Raw genomic sequence first — 23809 nt, forward strand, 5'->3', positions numbered from 1 at the left:
GAGAAGGGACAGCACAGGGTTCACAGTCTGAGGGTGAGCCTAGGTGTCCCTGTCCAGTCATCACCTCCCCGTAACATAGTCTTCTCTTAAGTTTACCTGGTTCTTCAGGCTTTGGTGGAAGGTACGTAGTCTCTTCTTCTTGACGTTGCTGTGGTTGCTGATCTTGAACCTCTGGAAGAATAGGAATAGGGACCGGGGGCACTGACTTTACTGGGGTTGTTGATTCTGGGGTCTCAAAAGCTTCTTCAGAATCGGAGCTCCTATACAAGAAAAAAAAGCGATCTTTATTATACAAAATGTGAACAGCAGTCCAAACCCTGCTCTTTTTACGAACCACACTGAGAAGAAAATAAACAAAATGGGAAAATGCAAAGAAGAAAATGATCAAAGGCGATATTTCTAGGAAATATATCAGTCCACAGAACATATAATTTTGAAAGATTCTGCAAACTAGTTTTCCTACCCATAGCAGAGCACAATGATGTTGTTACTGTATTTTTAATCTATGTACAACTTCTACAATCCCGATCGATCCCGAAAATGAAGAGGCGGCTACTCTGCTTTAGTGCAGCATTCACTCCTGAGTTTCCCCCGTACAGCAGCGCACCCAGGCACGGATGTGCACTGCTAAGGGTTGCAGCACAGCCCCATTAACTTGATGGGTCATGTAAAATAGAGCTGTAGCCCCTTCTTTCTCAGGTCATGTAATGATATATTCCAATATACTGCACCTTCACTATAATATGAGAATAACTCTTTAAAGAGAATATCTTACCATGATTCTGCTATGTATCAGAGAGTGAAATAATATAGGGGTTGAGACCCTGATTTCAGCAATGTGTCCTTTACTAGGTTGTGTGTTGCTGCTTCATAAAATCAGTATTTTATCAACAAGAGATTACAGGAATAGCTGCATTGTGACTTTTAGGGTACCTTCACACTTAGCGATGCAGCAGCGATCCGACCAGCGATCTGACCTGGTCAGGATCGCTGCTGCATCGCTACATGGTCGCTGGTGAGCTGTCAAACAGGCAGATCTCACCAGCGACCAGTGAACAGCCCCCAGCCAGCAGCGACGTGCAAGCGACGCTGCGCTTGCACAGAGCCGCCGTCTGGAAGCTGCGGAGACTGGTAACTAAGGTAAGCATCGGGTATGGTTACCCGATGTTTACATTAGTTACCAGCGCACACCGCTTAGCTGTGTGTGCAGGGAGCAGGGAGCCGCGCACACTGAGCGCTGGCACCTTGCTCTCCTAGCTACAGTACACATCGGGTTAATTAACCCGATGTGTACAGCAGCTACATGTGCAGAGAGCTGGAGCCGGCAGCACAGGCAGCGTGAGAGCTGCAGAGGCTGGTAACTAAGGTAAATATCGGGTAACCACCTTGGTTACCCGATGTTTATCTTGGTTACAGCTTACCTCAGCTGCCAGACGCCGGCTCCTGCTCCCTGCTCGCTTCATTTGTCGCTCTCTCGCTGTCACATACAGCGATCTGTGTGTCACAGTGGGAGAGCGCCTTTAAAGAAAACGAACCAGGGCTGTGTGTAACGAGCAGCGATCTCGCAGCAGGGGCCAGATCGCTGCTCAGTGTCACACACAGCGAGATCGCTAATGAGGTCACTGCTGCGTCACAAAAAGCGTGACTCAGCAGCGATCTCGGCAGTGAGCTCGCTGTGTGTGAAGCACCCCTTAGGCAACTGCTCCGTGTAACCCTGCCCCCACCACTGATTAGCAGCTTTGTGTAAATGTACAGTGTACACAGGAAACTGCCAATCAGTGGTGGAGGTGGGGTTAAACCGGCCTCAGCATTCTGAGCTCTGTTAGATCTCCAGCAGACAAAACAGTAATTGTGTCAAACTAACAACAATCATCTCAGCAAGTGACACAGTGTTAGACTTAAGGCCGCTTTACACGCAACGACATCACTAACGAGATATCGTTGGGGTCACGGAATTCGTGACGCACATCCGGCGTAGTTAGCGACGTCGTTGCGTGTGACACCTACAAGCGACCGCTAACGATCCGAAAAGCGGCAAAAATCGTTGATTGTTGACACGTCGTTCCTTTCCCAAATATCGTTGCTCATTTTGGACACAGGTTGTTTGTGGCTCCTGAGGCAGCACACATCGCTACGTGTGACACCCCGGGAACGACAAACAGCGTTCCTGCATCCTCTGGCAACGAGGTGGGAGTGACGTTAATGTGGCTGCTTTCCGCCCCTCCGCTTCTATTGGTGGCCCGCTGTGTAACGTCGCTGTGACTCCGCACGAACCTCCCTCTTAAAAACGTTTGTTCGCCGGACACAGCGTCAGGAAGGTATGTGCGTGTGACGCGTACTAACGATATTGTTCGCCACGGGCAGCGATTTGCCCGTGACGCACAAACGACGGGGGCGGGGTCGGTCGCTAGCGATGTCGCAGCGTGTAAAGCGGCCTTAAGAGTCTCTACTCCTAAGTCATCCTGCTCTCAGATTAAAAGGAAAAAAAAATGCTGACAGATTCCATTTAAAGAGGTCTATTCATGATAAAATATGGTACTTTTCTCTGGAAAACTAAAATTAAGGTTGCTCAAAGTTTTTAGATCTTTAAAATGATTTTATAGTTATTAGGCTATACTAGTGCATATTTAATCAAATATTTGTAGGAAATTATTTTAATATAAAAAGTATTATTGGTCAATTTGGGCGGCACGGTGACTCAGTGGTTAGCACTGCAGTCTTGCAGCGCTGGGGTCCTTGGTTCAATTCCCACCAAGGACACCATCTGCAAGGAGTTTGTATGCTCTCCCCGTGTTTGTGTGGGTTTCCTCCGGGTTCTCCGGTTTCCTCCCACACTCCAAAGACATACAGATAGGGAATTTAGATTGTGAGCCCCAATGGGGACAGTGTTCCCAATGTATGCAAAGCGCTATGGAATTAATAACGCTATATAAATGAATAAATTATTATTATTAATTTCTGGATATTCCCTTGATATCCATATTGCGTGTCACATAGCTTTCTTTTTTTTGCACTTTGTACATATCAGAAAATCAAGACGTTCATATAAAGCATTTTGCTCATAAATTCAAGAGATTGCCTATTAGTGATATTATACAGTTAGGTCCCAAAATCTTTGGACAGTGAGACAATTTTTGGTATTTTAGCTGTTTACCAAAACATATTCAAGATAAGTTATATAATCAATATGGACTTAAAATGTAGCCTTCTCAGCTTTAATTTAAGGGTATTCATATCCTTATTGCAGTAGGGGTTTAGGAATTGCAGCTCTTTAATATGTAGCTGCCTATATTTCAAGAGACCAAAAGTAGTTGGAGAATTATCTCAAAAGTTCATTAATGAGCTGCATGGGCTATTCCCTCGTCAGTCTATCATCAGTTGAGCATGAAAAAGGTCTGGAGTTGATTCCAGGTGTGGAATTTGCATTTGGAAGTTGTTGCTGTGAACCCACAAGATACGGTCAAAGAAGCTCTCAATGGAGGAAAAACAGATCAATATTAGGCTCAAAAATAGAAATGTTAGAAGTTGCCAAATCAACACTTTGGTGCATTCTGCAAAAAGAGTGCACAAGTGAGCTTGAGAAAAGACTTCAAGAGAGCAAATACAGAGGGTTCACCACATGGTACAAACCATTAATCAGCCTTAACAATAGAAAGGCTGGATTAGACTTTACCAAAAACATCTAATGAAGACGGCCAGTTCTGGAAAAGCATTCTGTGGACAGATCAACCTCTGCCAGAATGATGGAAAGAAGAAAGTATGGAGAAGAGCTGAAACGGCCCAAGATCCAAAGCACAGTACATCCTCTGTAACACATGGTGGAGGAGATGTGATGGCCGGGAGTGCTTGGCTTCCAATGACTCTGGGTCACTAGTGTTTATTGATGATGTGACTGAAGACAGAAGCAGCCGGATGAATCCTGAAGTGTAAAGGGCGATACTTTCTGCTCAGATTTGACCAAATGCAGCAAGGTTGATTGAACAGAGCCTCACACAGTACAGATGTATCAGGGGCGGACATATCATTGGTGCAACCTGTGCAGCCATCTATGGGTCCAAGAGGTTAAGGGGCCTATTTTCACCTTCAAGCAGTCGGAATTTTACATTATGATAAACTACCGGACTGCAAGGAGCTCATATATTGTTTTTGTATATGGGCCCTTTCTTGTGTGTGTCCACCAGTGAGATGTATAATGATGCAAAATATATTGCTAAAGCAACCCAGAAGGTTTTTAAGGCAAAGAAGTGGAATATTCGGCAATGGCCGAGTCAATCACCAGATCTGAACCCAATCGAGTTGCATTTCACAGGCTTACGAGAAAAACAAAACTTAAGGCAGAAAGACCCACAAAAAAGCAGGTGCAGTAAAGGCCGGCAAAGCCTCACAAAGGACGTTTGGTGACGTCCATGACTTCCAGACTTCAGGCAGTCATTTCATTGTCAGCAAAGGATTCTCTACAAAGTATTAAAAATGAACATTTCATTTATGATTATTTCCATTATAATCACTGGGAACAAAAAATACTTAAAAAGACAGGGTTATTCCGGAACGGCAAAAGACGAGGGAAATAAATACCAGAGGGACCACCAAAAGGCTATAATTAAATAAATATCCATCAGATGACAACGAATAAATAAATAAAATACCAGAAAAATTAGAATTAAATGCAGTGCATTTCCAATATTAAAGTTCCAATAGCAGATGTCTATGTAATAATAAGGTGCAATAGTGCTAAAGTGGAACTACTGCAATGGAGATTGTAAAAATGAAGCAATAGAAAGGGATATTAAATACCTAGGAAAAGGGTCTGTGGAACTCGTCAGCCTTCAGCCCGACGCACGTTTCGTATTGATTTAGACTTTCTAGGTATTTAATATCCCTCTCTATTGCTTCATTTTTGTAATCTCCATTGCAGTACTTCTTCTTGAGCACTATTGCACTTTATTATTACACAGACATCGGCTATTGGAATTTTAATATTGGAAATATTTTTATTGTATGGTGTTTTGACTCTTGTGAAAATTTCATGCCTTTTATTTGTTCATGGGAGCTTTTTGAAACTGTTAGGCTATGTTCACACACTGCGTTTTTTACCTGCGTTTTTGGTCCGTTTTTGCTGCAGAAATTTCTTGAGAAATTCTTGTAACCTTTTTGCAGACATTCCCCAGCAAAACCTATGGGAAAAAAAATTAGCTGTGCACACACTGCGTTTTTTTCTTAAGAAAATTCTTTCAGTAGATTTTCTTAAGAAAAAGAATGAGCATGTCACTTCTTTTCTGCAGCTAACTGCGTTAGTTACCATAGATAATGGCACAATAACGCAGGGAGCAACCAGCGGTAAAAACGCACCAAAAACGCACCAAAAACGCACCAAATTGCGGTAAAAACTCAGGTGCGTTTTTGATGCGTTTTTTTAACGCAGGTGCGCTATTCCTTCACTCTCAAGAAATTTTCTTAAGAAATTTCTTAAGAAAAATCCTTTTTCTAGTGTGCACATAGCCTTATAGTGTTTTTTTGAGCCCCTTATTAGGGGATCTTTATGAGTAAGCATTTTATTTATTGTAAAGGAAATTTGTCCAACAAGGCTTTCTAGAAAAATAGTTGCAATTCCTAAATGTTTCACAGGATAATTTTTGTTCCACCTCTTTAATTGAACCTGAAAATCTTGATTTCAATTAATCTCAGCTGTTTAATTTTAAATAAAAAATTGCGGCATGAAAGAGCCAAAATCACGAAGATTAGGTCCCTGTCTAAATATTTTTAGGCCTAACTGGGTGATGCCTATTTGTATGCTCTCTGTTTCTCATAGATTGGGATTCTAGACTCCTGGCACATTCGGTGGAGATACTCATTACCTTACTAGAACTTCACATGGTTGATATTTAGTATAATACCATTCAATAAATTCCAAAACTTCAATAACATCAAGGGGATAACATGAGAGAACACATGTATAGGCATAAGGTGAAACTAATGTCAAAATTCTCATTTTGTGAAAAGACATCAGTATGTAATCTACCGAATGTAATATTGAGCAGTTTCAGATGTTTCTAACCATTGTGGGAACTGTCATCTTGCAGCATCAGAAGGTTAAAAGGGCGTTATACTTATAAAACAGAATAAATACGGTGTAAAATGAAAACATTCTAAATTCCTGTTCTGGTATTATAGATTGCTTTATTGCGGGAGCAATAATCCACTGTGTAATGGACCTTACCGTATTCTGTATTCCGTGTTCATATCTGTGTTAGGATAGATAGGAGGAAGAAGTCCGGTTTGGATGCTGCGCTATTCACCACTCCGCAATAGTATGATTAATGCCTTTTATTTTCATCACAGGTCTACGCGTTTCAGGAGTACTCAGCTCCCTTCATCAGGACTACAGGCAAAAAGAACATCAAATCTCTTGATGTTCTTTTTGCCTGATGTCCTGATGAAGGGAGCTGAGTACTCCTGAAACGCGTAGACCTGTGATGAAAATAAAAGGCATTAATCATTAATCATACTATTGCGCAGTGGTGAATAGCGCAGCATCCAAACCGGACTTCTTCCTCCTATCTATCCATATACTTTACCCGAGGCTGCAGCTTTCCACCAGGAGACTACATGCGATTAAAGGAGCTGTGACTGGCACAACTCCTATAGGTGAGTGGTTTTTACACTCAATTTACTCTCGTTATCGTTGGTACGACCCTATTGTGCTTTTCTTCCACAGTTGATATAATTACATATCTGTGTTACACAAGAAGCGTAATCCATGCGGAACACGGATCCGTTACATGGTTTATACAAGGACCCCCTACTGACTATAAAGGGGTCCGTCTGCTTTCCATTATGGTGTCAATCATTTTAAAGGAGAAACAGAGCCACGGCATGTAGAAACCAGAAGTGGTTTTACCAACAAAGGAAACCTTACAACAGTGTGAACAGAGTCTAAACATACATATCATATACAGTATGTCAGATAGTGCAGTTGGGACAGTTTAGTCTGAATGTACATTACCGCCTCCGTGGATTTGAGTGCTGAATTGCATATGTCCCATGATGGCGGTAATGATCCTGTGGCACATCGCTCTCTCTTCCTCTAGTATTAGTTGATACTGATTTGTGTTTGTATAATACCCATTATATACCTGGGCAGTATACGCTGATGTCTGGTGACATCATTGGGGTGTGACGCCCGGCTGTGAATCTTACATTACCATGTGCCAACAGCACACACGGAGAATGATGACTTCAGCACTGAATAAACAGTTTACAGGCTGAGACAACATCTCTACATGAATGGAGGCAGTGAGGTCCACAGTATGGAATGTGTCTACAATCCCGGTTTCCGCGGCTTTAACATGAGGATAAGAGGATGTTCATGTGTTAGTGAGGATTAATCTCCAGCAGGTAAGAAGCTAAGCGCATAATAAGTAAAAAGCATCAGCAATCAAGAAATAGCAGCGAGGACGGCTAATTACACGGCAGGGACGGCGGTGATTGGAGAAAGCCATCAGACAGAAGTGAAATAAGAGGAATTATCCTCCGTACATAAACAAAAGCCTGCAAGTAAGACGGCGCATGACTATAATATACCGGCACCCAATAAGTCAAGGTCTCGTTCATATGCCTGTATTCACACACGTGTTCTATTAATGTTTTACATACCTATTATAGTCTATAGGGTTGTTCACGTCTGATTATTTTTTTTTTTGCTGACCAGAGAAATGTTCATTTTTGATCCAAATCAGGAATTATAATGACCAATACATGTCCGTGGATCCATGAAATCACAAGGATGAGATCCGAACGCAATACGAGTGGTACGAGATCACTGACGGCAAAGAAGCATTGACCAAACAATCATAAAACCGGTCATTTTTTTCATGTATGACAGAAACACCAAACATCGGGGTGAGGCCTAAGGGCCGCTTTACATGCTACGACAACGCTAAAGCGATGTCGTTGGGGTCATGGATTTTGTGACGCACATCCGGCCGCGTTAGCGATGTTGTTGCGTGTGACACCTATGAGCAATTTTGAATCGTTGCAAAAACGTTCAAGGGGGGTCCATTCCCAATTATCGTTGCAGCTGCAGGTACGATGTTGTTCGTCGTTCCTGCAGCAGCACACATCGCTATGTGTGACACTGCAGGAACGAGGAACCTCACCTTACTTGTGTCCGCCGGCAATGAGGAAGGGAGAAGGTGGGCGGGATGTTACGTCCCGCTCATCTCCGCCCCTCCGCTTCTATTGGCTGGCCGCTTAGTGACGTCGCGGTGACGCCATACGCACCTCCCCCTTGAGGGAGGGATTGTTCGTCAGTCACAGCAACATCGCTGAACAGGTATGTGCGTGTGACGCTGCTGTAGCGATAATGTTCGCTACGGCGGCCGTACGACGGGGGCGGGTGCTATCTCGCTCGACATCGCTACCAATTGCTAGCGATGTAGCGTGTAAAGCAGCCCTAAGGCTAGGCCCCCACTTCTGTTTGTCCAGTCCGTTCTTCTGCTCCATTTAGAAGAAAAGGCAAATGGAATTTTTATGGAAAACGGATCAGTTGCATTACTGGTGCAAAGCAGACGGGCCCCATTGATTATTATTATTATTATTTAGTCACTCTGAGTTCAAATTTTTGAACAGAAGAAAAAGCACAACATGCAGAACTTTTTGTCTCATTCTGAAAACATAATGGAACCCAGAGGGACTCAATAATAATCAATGGAACCCCTCTGCTTTCATTTCCACCATTGATGCCACTTATTATCATTATTATTATCATTATTATTATTATAGCACCATTTATTCCATGGCGCTTTACATGTGAAAAGGGGGTGTACATAGGGACAAGTACAATAATCATAAACAATACAAGACACAGGCTGGTACAGGAGCAGAGCGGACTCTACCCGCGAGGGCTCACAGTCTACAGGAGGAGAGAGGACCCTGCCCACGAGGGCTCACAGTCTACAGGGTATCGGTGAGGATACAGTAGGTTAGGGTACAGCTGGTCGCGCGGCGCTATATCAGACTGAGGGTTACGGCAGCTTGTAGGTTTGTCGGAAGAGGTGGGTCTTCAGGTTCCTTTTGAAGCTTGTCAAGGTAGGCGAGAGTCTGATGTGTTGTGGCAGAACATTCCAGAGTATGGGCGAGGCACGGGAGAAATGTTGGATGCGATGGTGGGAAGAGGAGATGAGAGAGGAGTAGAGAAGAAGATCTTGTGCGGATTCAAGGTTACGTGCGGGTAAAGGCCCCTTTACACACTGCAACATCGCTAGCGATATCGCTGTAATGTCACCGGTTTTGTGACGTAATAGCGACCTCCCCAGCGACATTGCAGTGTGTGACACACATCAGCGACCTGGCCCCCGCTGTGAGGTCGCTAATCGCTACAAATCTTTCAGGAACATTTTTTTGGTCCTTTGTTTCCCGCTGCGCAGCATGCATCGGTGTGTTTGACACCGTTATGTCATCGTTAGCGACTTAGAACCCAACGTAAAATCAATTACTTGGAAGGGCTAAAAACGCTGGCCAAAAATGCACAAAGAATTGACATGCTGCTTTTTTTTCCCTGCAACCAAAACTGCAAAGAAAGAAGAAGTGACGTGCGCACAGTACTTCAGGATTCTCATAGACTTTGCTGGGGAAGGAAACAAACTGCACCAAAAAAGTGGGGAAAAAACCGCACGTGTGCACACATATCCTTAAGGGCGCTTTACACGCAGCGACATCGCTAGCGATCGCACCCGTCCCCGTCATTTGTGCGTCATGGGCAAATCGCCGCCTGTGGCGCACAATATCGCTAGTACGCGTCACACGTACTTACCTGCCTAGTGACGTCACTGTGGCCGGCAAACCGCCTCCTTTCTAAGGGGGCGGTTCGTGCGTCGTCACACGGCAGCCGTCCAATAGAAGCGGAGGGGCGGAGAGCAGCCGAAAGAAAGTGACGCCCACCTCATTGCCGGAGGACGCAGGTAAGCTGTTGTTCGTCGTTCCTGGGGTGTCACACGTAGCGTAGCGATGTGTGCTGCCTCAGGAACGACGAACAACCTGCGTCCAGCACCATAAACGATATTTGGGATTTGAACGACGTGTCAACGATCAACGATTAGGTGAGTAATTTTGATCGTTAGCGGTCGTTTGTACGTTTCACAACATCGCTAACGAGGCCGGATGTGCGTTATGAATTCCGTGACCCCAACGACATCTCGTTAGCGATGTCATTGCGTGTAAAGCGGCCTTAAGGCTATGTGCGCACTTCCTCTGCCAGGGGATGCGTTTAGAACTGCAACTACCTCGACGCAAAGTGCGCACATAGCCTTAGACTAAATTCAGGCATTTTTACATGCATTTTTCTAGCATTTTTTCAGTACTTGCTTAAAAAAAAAATGTTTTAGCATCTGCTTTTGCAGTTTTATGTTCTAAACCCTGGATGCTCACTGCATCTGTGCACTCAGCCTACAGTACACATCAGGGTCATAAGTGACTGTACCGTGGTCCATAGGAAACCATTGACCAGACGGAAGCCAAAAGTGTGTTCTTTCGGCATCTTTCTGGCCGGTTTGTGCGACTATATATCGTTTATTTAAGGCCTCTTTCCCACATTCGTGTTTCCGATACGTGTAACGTCTGTTTCACACGTACTGTAGACATGGACACACGTAGACCCAATATATTCAATGGGTTTGCGCACACGTCCGTGTTTTCACACAGTGACATTTCCATTTTCTTCCGGCAGCACAGGTGTGATCTGTGTGACATCAGTGTGACATGTACCGGAGAAAACACAGGTGACATAAAAATAAAGACTTTTTATACTTACCTGTCTCCGGCACTGCTGTCTCTGCCTCTGCTATTGCTTCCGGGACCGCTCATTATGCTCATGAATATTCACTACACTCACCGCGGACCCGGAAGTAACAGCTGCTCGGGAGACAGCAGCATCGGAGACAGGTAAATATACAAGTTCATGCTATCCATGTGCTATTGAGACATCACATGTACAGCACAGGGACAGTTCACATAAAAAACACACACACGGACAAATGCACATACACATGCACCTTGACTATGGACCGTGCAAAATGTGTGTGTTTTACGCAGACATATAAAAAAGGCTTAAGATGTATAGGTATAAAAACCCCATATATCATGCAAAAATATATGGGTCTTTTTGGTGAACAGATGTTTGGGCATCCATCCTAACTATACCCACTGTTGGACATATACCTCCTGAGCATATGTGCCCAACAGTGGCTACAAAAATAGTGTGCACCTTATATAACAATGACCTAGGTTACGTGAGCCAGGATTCTTTTTAGCATAACACATTTTATACTGTCTAAAGAGTATAAAAAAACCCCCAAAAAACATGATATAGATTAATGAATAATAAATGGGGGAAAAAACAATGGAGGTCTATTAGCGTCGTAACGGGGAGGGAGAAAAAAGTCACAAATATAAAAATTGTAATTTGTAAAAATAAATAAATTACTAAATAAAAAAACAAAATAAAATAAAAACAAAACATCTGTATGTAGTGCATTTATAATATTCTGCCAGTACAATGGCATTGTTTGTTATCAGGGCTCCATTACAGGGTGGAGGCAGGTCTTACTGGTCTACGTCTACAAGATGGCATTTAAGGACGAAGCTAATGATTCCCGTGACTGATAATTAATGACGGATTGCCATTCATTAGGAAAACTAGATTTCCTCTATAAATAGCATCGTGATCTCTGATGTAAAGGGAGAAGGTCCAACGGGTCGTCTTGCAGGGGGGCCTCCGGAATTTTACCACCACTTCTCCCAGAACATCTAAGAAAATATGGAAAAAAGATTGTCTAATTTGCTGGATTTTCTTATTTTGAAGAAAATAAAAATGAAAATAAAAAAAAAAAAATTCTAAATAACATTTTTACTCACATGCATTGATCCTAGATCCGGCAAACGTAGTAAAATACACAACTGTCCAATAATTAGCCATCAGATATGTGCATGGGTGTATCCATTGCCTGGAAAATTGCCCAAACTGTGAGTATAAAGATATATGTCCATCCTGAAAGAACCAGCTCTGTATATCCCAGAAATAAGGATACATAACCTGTTGTAGTATGGCGGTACATATACTGTATAACAACTTCATAATGTGACGGTGTCAGTCATTTTACAAGCAGAGGAGATAACACTGCACAGCAGAGCACAGTCATCACTCACACAATATGTATCCTATAGATAAAGACCCGGGGACACCCATCTATACTGTGTGGTTCACGGGCAGCGGAACAAAGAGCAGCTGGTATTTTATGGTGACAGTAGTAAGGGTACGTACATCGAGGTCTCAGACATGGATTTATGGAGCAGATTCTACTCCAAGATCCACATGAAAAAAATCACTTTAAATTGTCTTTGAATAAACTGAGAAAACAAACTTCCTTGATGGCCCCCTCGCTGTACAGGTGTTAACAGTCCTGCCTGGAGCTTCTGCCTGACCTAGGGTCCTGTACCCCGTTGGTGCATAGTTCCGAGAGTACTCCACCGGCAATGAACCGCCTGGGCCCTCAGGTCACTGTTCACTCTTAGTCAGTGCGTCTCCTCACGCCCACACTCACAGTCTCACTCCGAATGACTACTGTCCACTATCTGCCCCTCCCACCTGGTCAACTAGTGGACTGGACTGGCTCCACCTCTAGGCAGCCATCCATCGGTCCAATCCTAGCCTTGTACCATTCTATGGGGGATTGTTGGGGAAAACTGGGATTACCTGGTGTGTTTAGGTGTTACCGGCACTGGGCTTCTGGATCCCTAGGCGGTAGGCCCTGCATCCTGGTGAGGATGCAGTACCTTGTAGCTCCCTGATGGCTTCAGAGGCGCAACATATGACCTTCCCCAGCAAAGTCTATGAGAAATCCAAAAGGCTGTGCGCACGTTACTTTTTTTTTTTCCTGCAGTTTTGGTTGTAGAAAAAAGAAGCAGCATGTCACTTCTATACTGCCTATTTCCCTGCGTTTTGCCATTGAAAATGTTAAGGCTAAGACCGCACTTTGCGTTTCCACCTGCGTTTCAACTGCTTTTTAGGTCCGTTTTGAACTGCACCTTTTTCATGCCAAAAAGGCATGCATTTTGATTTTACAGCAAAGTCAATGGTAAATGTTGATTTTCAGACCGTACTTTGCGTTTCTAAACGCTGCGTTTAATTTGCATATTTTGTGGCAAAAACCATGCGTTCAAAGAAGCAGCATGTCAGTTGTATTTCCCATTTCTGCAGCGTTTTGCTAACATTGAAGTCAAAAAGCAGCAAACATCAAAATTCCAGCGTTTTACCTGCTTTTTAGGTGCAGAAACACTGAGTTTTTAACTTCAAAAACGCATGCTTTTCAGACATTAAAATAATGGAATAATATGTCCCTTTACACACACACATAGTCCAACAATTAAATTAGTGAAAATTTTGTTTTTATTGCTATTTTTGCAATAAATTTTATTAATACGCAATATTTTCAAGAAATTTAACAAATTTCATTGTTAATTTATAAATTATATCTGTTTCTTATTATTTTCTCTTTTTTCAGTCTGTTTGACTATTTAATCTTTATTTAGCAGTGTCTTGATGTTCAAAACACATATGTCAAAACGCAAGGGGAAAAGCATGTAAAAAGCGCTGAAAACGCATCTTAAACGCGGTAAGTACGCATGCGTTTTTAGCGCTAAAGTTCTGAAAAAGGCAACTTTGGCTAAATAAATTAAGCCCAAAACGTGCGTTTAGAACTGCAAGTAGGTGAACGCAAAGTGCGGTCTTAGCCTAAAAAAAAACAAACCACAGGCAAAAACATACCAAAAAGCAATAAAAACGCCCCCAAAACGTGGCAAAAATGCAGCCAGAAAGTGCGTTTTTCATTGGAGAAACAAAACTGCAGTGTGCACACATACTCTTAGGCTATGTTCACACCTTGCCTTTTTCAGTGTTTTTGTTGTGTATTTTGAATGCTGCTTTCTTACAGTACTAGCAAAAGCCACGAAATTCCTGGAATATCATGCACACAGTTGTTTTTTCTTCCCTGACTGAATTGGAAAAATGCGGCGCTTTTTAAAAACTGCAACATGTCAATTTTGGCAGCTTTTTTTCAACTTAGAAAGGATAGAGGGAGTATGCGAAAACACTGCAAAAAAAAAAAAAATGCGACTATGCCTTTGTGTTACTATAGTGCAGACGCATTACCCATAATCCTCAGCAAAAAAAAAAGCTGGAAAAAATGAGAAAAAACATGCTGTTTGTAACACTGCCAAGAGAGTAAGTTTTGACTGCAGAAAACAAGCAGCAAAAAAGCAATGTGTGAACAGATACTTTAGTGCACATGTTGCTATTTTTTTCCAACGTGGAAAAAGAAGAATTAAAAATCTAAGGTACGCTGTGTCTTGTTTTATGTTAGATTTTCTAGCTGAAAAATTAATGAGCAAAAAACAATTCTTAAAACAGGTGTTTTGCAAGTATATACTTTTTAATATATTTTTTTCTCCAGAGTGGCTCAAAGTGGTTTTTGATGCTTTTTTAATTACAATATGTGGTATAATAATGTGTATTCAAAGTGGCTCGGTGGCAAAAAAGGACTGAAAAAAAGTGTGAAAAATTAAGATAAAATGCTCATATCTCACAAAATATGTATTGATCATCAAGTATCTCACAATCATGTATCGTTAATTATTGATATTAAAGTGTTGCTCAATCTTCAAGAGCGTGCTGCTCCCCTGCCTCTGCCGGGGGTGGTGCACTCCTGAAGACTGACATCCCGGACCATTAAAGAAATATTCCTCAGCTCAGAAGTTACCCTACCTCATGTGCAGGGCAATGCAGCTTAGGCATCCATAGTTATGTTGTACACTCATATAGTGACAGTTAGTTGCTTGTAGTCGTAACCATGCATACCTAAGCTCAATGGCCTGCACATTTGTAATTGGAGGTATTTGCTAATATTATATTATTATTATTATTATTATTATTATAATTACACCTACTACATGTTGGGATAGGATCTTTGAGATTGGAATTATTAAACTATGAAATAAAACTATTAAAAATAAATGGAGGGGCCTATTTTGTTTGTTTTTCTTTTGGTCAAACAATGTGTAGGAATGTTGTTTTAACCCCCAGAGACTAACAGAGTAAATTCACCATTGGATTATATCAGAACTTGAAGATTTTTTTTTAGTTAATAAATTGTTGAATGAGGGAATGAGGAGGAGTCTTTATTCAAATAAACTATTTTTTTTCCCTGTATCTGTGTCTTTTCTAACTCCACACTTACCGAGTTAGTACTGGGGGTGTCTGATAGATGCCTCTAAATTACTAACCCCTGGGCTTGATGCCAGCTGTCAATTCACAGCTGATATCAACTCCAAAAATATTACTCTGATTGCCACCGCACCAAGGCAATTAGCAAGAGCTGAGAAAAGTGCCAGAATTGCACCACTTCTGGGGTGGCTGCAGGCTGCCATTTTTAGGCTGGGAAGGGCCAAATAACCATGGGCCTTCCTACCCTAATAATACAGCCCTCAGCTATCTGCTTTAACTAGGCTGGTTATCAAAAATATGGGGGACCTCCACGCCATTAAATATATTTATTCCATATCCATATTTGTTTGCAAGGCATTTGTTCTGCTCTCAGCACATTTTGCTTTCTATTGCAGCCCCTTAGCCCTTACAACAACCATTTAGCAGCACCAAAGTTTGGGGCCCCATTGACTTCTATGAGGTTTGGGGTCAAGTTTGGGTCCTGAACTGAACTTTTAACTAAAGTCTGTCCGAACCCAATGAATCCAAACAGCCACGCATCCACTCATCTCTACTCAAAGCCTTTCAGCACTGCTAATCCTAAAGGAGCTGATGATAGTGGTTCCCGTATAAAGGGTGGGGGAGAAAAAAAACTGGTGCGCTCTCATGGAATAGCTTGAGCCCAGTTGAAGCGAAACAGACGTCGCCTCTAGCTTCCAGATCCCTCCCCTGCTATGCCACTTTCTCCTGTTTTTATTTTAATGGAATGAAGGATAGTGTTTTCAGGCTAACAACAATATTAATTTAAAAAAATAATTTTGGCCTTTTTTTTGGGTTGGATAGAGGGATTATGGAAATTTTTCAATAAAATAGAGAAACGACCCCAGAGATGGAAATAATAGAAAGAAGTTTGGACATACACACGGGCGAAGCAGCAGGAGACGGGAAAAAGACACCTGTTAGATAGGAACACAGACACCTGTTAGATAAGCACAGACAGAGGATATCATTTTGGATTGCAAAGCAATTATTATTAAAGAGTAACTCTGGTTTTTAATTAATAAATCAAATGCACACATGAAAATAAGAAACTTCGTAATATATTTTATCAAAGAAATTTGCTTTTTTTTCTTCTGCAGGATTGATCTTTAAATCTCAATTCAAGGGTAAAAGATGTAAAGTCTGAATTCAGTGAAGACAGATTGTCACATTATTAAGTTAGGAGTTGGTATTTATAAAATTCTATGGAGAAGGGGAGGAGCTAGAGGCAGACACACACATTCTGCTGCAAGTTCACCTGAAATGATTTACAATGTAACTGTTGTTTCAAGAGAACTTGCAGCAGAATGTCTGTCTCTGCCTCTAGCTCCTCCCCTTCTTCATAGAATTTTATAAGCACCAAGTGGCATCTCACACTCAATGTGAATATTTTTCTTCACTGAATTCAGATTTTGGATACTTTGCCCCTGAATTGAGACTAAATGATCAATCCAGGAAACAAAAGAAGTACATTTCTCTTACAACATGTATAACAAGGTTGCTCATTTCTATGTGTACTATTGATTTATGAAATATAATGTAAAACGGTGGTTACTCTTTAAATGCATTTGGAAGACATTTAACAGAGTCCAATTACACACCCTGAAGGGACAAAGCTGACCCTTGTCTGGTATGGAATGATAAAAGGCATGGCTGAATTAGCACATGCAAAATCAAAGCAAGGGAAAATGGGTGAGTGTGAAAGAAGACAGGCTACAAGCCATGGACAGCCAGCATGTCATAGGTATCGGAGCCTTCTAAAAGGCCGGATAGAAGAAAATGCTCATTTTCTGAATAAGGAAAGAAAAATTAAAAAGAATAGTCTGCATTAGCCACAACTTCCTAATACATCCACTGTAGCAGAATCACTCCAAGTGTATGAAGGACTGATCGAGAGAAAGGAATGGGCAGACATAGAGCGATGGAGGAATTATTCTTTAGACTGGCTCCCTTATCTTATTTAGCCAACTGTTATTACTTCCTCCATACACACTCTGTTTGTCAGAGCATGCATCTATTCTGTATGGGAAGAGGGGAAAAAGCTGCTACCGGATCAGATACCTCTAAATGTGGATTATCTCTACTGAGAAAAAAAAAGACTGGCACTGTTGAAATATAAATCTCCAATCCTTCTGTCACAGGTGACAGACAGTCATGTGGTTTCTGGCAATAGAAGGTCACAGTGTTTGGCTGCGCAAAATGCTCCCTGACTTTCTATTGTTCCTGCTGTCAGTATTCATTGGTATAAGTAGTTTTCCGGCTGGATTTTCATCTCTCCCCCTTTTGGACCCATCAGTAGCTCGCCTTTCACCCAGCTGCTGATCATCAACATTATCTTGGTGCTGAAATACTCCCTTCTTCCCTGGACTGCTGCTGGTGATATTATTTAGTTTATTCTAGCTCTGGTTGCAAGCAGTTGGCTTGGCTTGCTCTCATCAGAGTATCGTTGCTGAAACTTTGCTGAACTCCTTTCATCTATAGAGAAGTAGTTCATGCTTTTTACCCCGTGTGTCCTCCTTGTGTCTTCCTTTAGCATTTAGTGGTGTTGACGAACTGCTCATGCTTCCCGTCCTTATTTAGGGTCTAGCACTAGGGATACCTAGGGTCACGTATCCGGCTCGGCGCATAGGTGCAGAACCTATCTAGGGTGGTGAGAGACCCCAGGGACCAGTGGTAGGTTTGGTCAGGGGTCACCATCTCCCCCTTCTCTACAAGCAGGGGTCCCCCTTCCCTTACCTTTTGCCGCTCGCTTGGTACTTCCCCGCACCTAGCGTGACATCTTCTCTCCCCAAAACCTGCTATTGTGGGAGAGTCAGTGACCCTGAAACACATCACATAGTTAATGGTCCTGTCAAAAACAGGTTTGGCCAACCTTAATGTTGGTCATGGGTATGGTCAGCCTCTCAGACTTTATGGGAGCGTTATCAAGTAAACTGTATCTACAGTTCAAAAACTGGTCTATTCTGAGAAGGTGATTGCAGTGACCTTCTATGTGACTACTGCCCAGAAGTTCCCCAAAAATGTCTGCTTCCATGATCTCCTGTAGGGAATGATCCCGTCAGCTCCTTTTTACATATTAATTTGGAGTTTAGTTTTTTTTTCTGTTTTACGTCTTTCTAAAATTCGAGATTTTCTAACTAGTTAGTCGATTTTTTTTCACTCTATCTACATTGCCAATGTAGAACACGTGTATCCAGCCACAACTGTACAAGATCCACGTGCCCGTGTATATGAAAGAAGCCTTCACTTGTATAACTTGCCAGATAATTACAGGGTTACATATCTTCAACATGAACCAGAGAACCGGAGCTCTCATCCTTGTAAACATCTCTTACCCGAGGGAACAATTATTCGACTTTAATGTATCCTCCCTACCCTAATGACTTTTTAATTAAATCGCAAGGTTTGTGTGGGGGAGGAGATATTAATAACTGTAATATATAGATATATATATATATATATATATATATATATATATATATATATAAAAAACAGTCCTAGAAGTTTGGGGGGAACACTTACAAAACAATCAAAAAAGAGAACATAAAATATCAGCCTGAGTGTCTTGAGTGTGTGGTGGCCTGATGTGATCTTGGGGGGATCTGGGATGAGAAGGTCACAGCGTATTGTGGATCGCAGATCTGCTTTAGAGCCCGCTCATCATTTACCCTAAGTTGGAGTGTATTTAATTCCATGTGGTACTGAAGGGGTTAAGGTTCATTTCTATCCTGCAGTGATCTAACAGGAAGTTGTAACATCAGCTGCATCCACTCCATTCTGCTATAAAAATCCGCTCCTCACTATGCCGGCTATAGCTCATTCCTATGCTGACCATGTTGAAGGAGCTCGTCGCTGCATAGCTGTGGTGTCGTTATTATTGCAGCTGCGAAATGTCCTATGGAAGAAACCAAGGGGTGCCTTATTTTGTGTCTTTAACCACACATTTGTCTTACCTTCCTAGTGTTATCTTATTGTAGTAACGAGATTAGCGTATTGCTGGCCTTCATTAGTCAGGGAGAGTTCAGGGCCAATGAAGGCCTAGGCACGTGATCATCGTACAGGGGGAAGGACCCATCTAGGGACGTTAGGGAGTGCAGCGTCGAGCCTCAGGCAAGTGTTAGGTGACCCCACTCCCCTCTTCCTAGCGCCAGGCCCAACCGTTCCTTCGTTTCCGTGACCAAATGTACCCTTTGTCTTGCGTCACTCTCCGGGGGTCCACCCATCACCCAACATGACATTACCCTGGTGATCCTTCTGTGGTGCGCTGATCACTGGGAGATCCCTTGCTCCTGGCGTGACATATCGTGACACCACATCCCTTCTTCCTAAGCAACTAATGCACATATTAGAACTGGGAAGAGATGGGGGTCAAACCAGAAAAAAACTTGTAAATACAAAACAGAGGAAAATTTCATCTATCCTCACATGATACAGATGTCAAAAACCCTCTTCCAATTTGTGATCTCAACCAGTAAATTGATGCCACAGTCAAATATTGGACAGAGTACATCATCCCTACAGTCCAGTAATCAAGACCAGCGGGGAGCCGGGAACCACAGGAATGGGGATGCCAATGGGACATGGCCATTAATACCCCTTTATTCCTAGTCCATTAGCATGCTGTTCATATAGCAGCCATTCTAAAACAAAAATAAGGCTTCTAGTTACAAACCGTCTGTCTCCAAAAACAGGCCAAAAAAATCCTAGTGTCATGTAACAATTAAAGGGACCTTACAGCCAAAAATAAAATGCTCACAATGTTGTAAGATAATAAAAAAATTAATACTCATCTTGCTTATCTCCTGTTTTTTACATTTCCCAGATTCTCTAGATACTGAGCTGTGACCACTGTAGACAGTCAGGTGGAGTGATTGGCTGCAGTGTCACATATCCATGGCAAAAGGAAACAAGAACAGAAACCGGTTGGGGACCCTGAATGGGAGCAGCTTGGAATCAGTATGATGAGTGTTAGTTCTTTTATTATTTTACAACATTCTGAGCATATTATTTTATAGGGAACTTGATAGCAGCTACCTGCAGCCCGATCTATGGGCCCTATGTATCAGACACGGGCGGCATGATTTCAGCCTTGTATGTTTGACTCTATGTAGAAGCACAGGAGACTAATTAGACAGGCAGATTCCCAGCGGCTTCTCCCCGCCCATACTGACTGAGTGACAGGTCTTTCCCTGTATAAGGTGTACAGGGAGAGAGACATGTCAATCACTGTCGGCGGGGAGGAAGAAGCCACTGTCACGGTCGTCTCTTTGTATAGGACTAGTGTTTCTCATTATCATCTGAGACTCTACATATTAAGGACATGTGCGCATGTTGCGTAATTTCATGCATTTACGCTGCGTTTAGCACTACAGTATAAATGCATGCGTCCCCTGCACAATCTATGTAGATTGTGCATAATCCGTGCGCACGATGCTTTTTTGAATGCAGCTATTTGCATGCTGATATTTTGACCCAAATCCGTGCGTTCAAAAATGCAGCATGATACTTATTTGGTGTGCTTTGGATGCAGCTCCCACTATGTCTATGGTGGGGGCAGCATCCATAGCGCATGAAATCGGCATTTATTCTGCTAAAACACCGCATCCATTACACAGTGTTTCTGCAGCTATTTGAAGCGCATATGTGCTGTCAAATCGCTGCAGAAATGTCAGCATCTACATGCGCACACAGCCTAAATGTGGTTTCTTTCTTTGGGTGTGGCAAGGGTTAATCTCAGTTTTCCTTGCCAGCTGTTACTCCTGGTCAGGAGTTTCCAGTTTGGGACTACTCCCAGTCCCTTTATTTACTCTGTGCTTCCAGCAGAGGGTGCCTGTTATTCTCTTTGACATTTGGATTCTAGGCCTGGAAGTGGAAGGAGCTGCTGGAGTCCTTGCTGTTGGTAGCAGTGTAGGCTGCAGTGCTGGTGCCTACCTGCAGCCTAGTTCTTGGAGTCAGTCTATTGTTGTTTTCCATCCGTCTTACCTTCCCTTTGTGTTTTGTATTAGTGCAGTGGTGGGACTAGTGATTCTTACCTTCCCATTCAGTAGCCAGGGCCCACTGTAGGGTCTCTCAGGGCTTCATGTTCCTGCTCAGCGACAGGTGAGGAACCTGTGTAGGGACTGGCTAGGAGTGCAGGGTACTGCAGCAGGTAAATGGAGTAGGTGTCCATCTTCCCTCTCACTAGCATCAGGGCCCACCATTGTTAAAGTGTTCCCAATGTACACCTTGTTTGTCTTGGTAAAACGCCTGTCTGTAGTGTGTTTTACCTCACGCCGGACCTTCCCCAAGTCCGTGTTGTGACACCCACCTCTTTGATTAGTCTCCTGTGTGGCTCAGACCCGGCAGCTTTTAAAATATGATTGACTCTGAAATCATACAACCAGTGTGTGATTGATGCTGCCGGTGGATCGGGGAGAATGTATCAGCTGTCAGGTTATCTTTAAGTTTGAAGAGGATGGACAATCCCTTTAGAGGTCCGCACACAAAAAGCTTGAAGCTTGAACTGGTAATATACCTTGTGATACTGAATTTTAGAAAACAGTTCACTCAAGAAAAATAATTCTAAATAATGAATACTTTTTCTGGTTTTCTGTGAGTAGCAGTGCCAACGTCACAAAAGGTAAACACTGCTGCCTGTGTCGGAGCCATGTTCAGTGCTAACCCTCGCACCGTTTTTTGTTCTCTCTCATCTTCTTCCCGCCATCATAGAAATTATGAATGTGCTGGCAGACAATGGAAAAAATATTTACTAGAAAATGCATTTCTCCTCAAAATTGTCACCCACCCCCAAACACCGAGGTACGTATGCTGCCATTCTGTACCATTACGAGGCAGAGACGACGCACATTCCTGAACATGACAGGAGCGCCGTGTGATGTCTCTCAAAAGGCTAATTTTGGTTGAAAGGATTGTGAGGTAGAATAGCGGGGAGCGCTGCTGAGAAGCCATGAGATGTACAGGCACATAATGAAGGCAGGGAAAGAAATGAGGACACAGCAAAGCTTTACTGGCACAATGCCACCTCGGGGCAGCTGCCGGACGCTTATTAGAGACATTTTCCATGCAGTCTTGTGCAAAATCAGAAGAGATGTTTTCAGAGATGACACATCATTTCGACAATGGACGTCAACAATAGTTAAGCTAAAATTCGGAGGATAAAAAAGGTGGCAGTTGCCAGTTGGCGTCGGGCGTAACAGCTGCACGTTTTTTGGAAATAAATTTTATAAAAGGAAACAAAGTATAGTCAATCTAAGGAAATAATAAAGTAAAAAGGTGAAAAGCATCGAGCACCTTCATGAGAATCATTCATCTCGGACAGGAAAGCACACAGGTGTTTAATGCCGACCACAAAAAGTTATGCTATACGATACCACCACGTCTATCCTCGTATGTATGATATAAGAACGATGGGCTCCATGGAAGTGTTTATTGGGTCATCTTCTGATAAAATCTATGCATGTATAGGGTTATCGTGAACCACACATATATGTATATAGAACCAACGCCCCTATGTAGGAATTAGTCATGTGTAGTGGTCTACCGGGAGACTTCACTGATCTACAAATATATACATAGAACCGAAGACCCTATGTAGGAATTTGTCATGTATGGTGGTCTTCCGGGAGACTTCACTGATCTACACATATATTTATATAGAACTGATGCCCCATGTAGGAATTTGTCATGTATGGCGGTCTACTAGGAGACTTCACTGATCTAGACATACATATATAGAACCGATGCCCCTATGTAGGAATTTGTCATGTGTGGCGGTCTATCGGGAGACTTGACTGATCTACACATATATGTATATAGAACCGATGCTCCTAGGTAGGAATTTGTCATGTGTAGCGGTCTACCGGGAGACTTCACTGATCTACAAATATATACATAGAACCAAAGACCCTATGTAGGAATTTGTCATGTATGGTGGTCTATCGGGAGACTTCACTGATCTACACATGCATATATAGAACCAATGCCCCTATGTAGAAATTTATCATTTATGGCGGTCTACCTGGAGACATCACTGATCTACACATATATTTATATAGAACTGATGCCCCTATGTAGGAATTTGTCATGTTTGGCGGTCTATCGGGAGACTTCACTGATCTACACATGCATATATAGAACCAATGCCCCTATGTAGAAATTTATCATTTATGGCGGTCTACCTGGAGACTTCACTGATCTACACATATATGTACATAGAACCAATGCCCATATGTAGGAATTTGTCATGTATGGTGGTCTACCGGGAGACTTCACTGATCTACACATGCATATATAGAACCAATGCCCCTATGTAGGAATTTATCATTTATGGCGGTCTACCTGGAGACATCACTGATCTACACATATATTTATATAGAACTGATGCCCCTATGTAGGAATTTGTCATGTTTGGCGGTCTATCGGGAGACTTCACTGATCTACACATACATATATAGAACCAATGCCCCTATGTAGAAATTTATCATTTATGGCGGTCTACCTGGAGACTTCACTGATCTA

At 42.5% G+C, this 23809-nt stretch overlaps 1 protein-coding gene across 5 annotated transcripts in view; it reads right to left on the reverse strand.

Moving 5' to 3' along the window:
- Positions 1 to 23809, reverse strand: part of TACC2 (transforming acidic coiled-coil containing protein 2) — a 300109-nt gene that overhangs the window by 61486 nt on the left and 214814 nt on the right. For all 5 annotated transcript variants that reach the window (XM_075348634.1, XM_075348635.1, XM_075348633.1 and 2 more), the window contains exon 7: positions 97 to 260. In XM_075348634.1, the coding sequence (XP_075204749.1) occupies positions 97 to 260 (164 nt within the window). The remainder of the gene's footprint in view (positions 1 to 96; positions 261 to 23809) is intronic.

Source organism: Anomaloglossus baeobatrachus, chromosome 5 (assembly GCF_048569485.1).
Source record: "Anomaloglossus baeobatrachus isolate aAnoBae1 chromosome 5, aAnoBae1.hap1, whole genome shotgun sequence".
Classification (NCBI taxonomy): Eukaryota; Metazoa; Chordata; class Amphibia; order Anura; family Aromobatidae; genus Anomaloglossus; species Anomaloglossus baeobatrachus.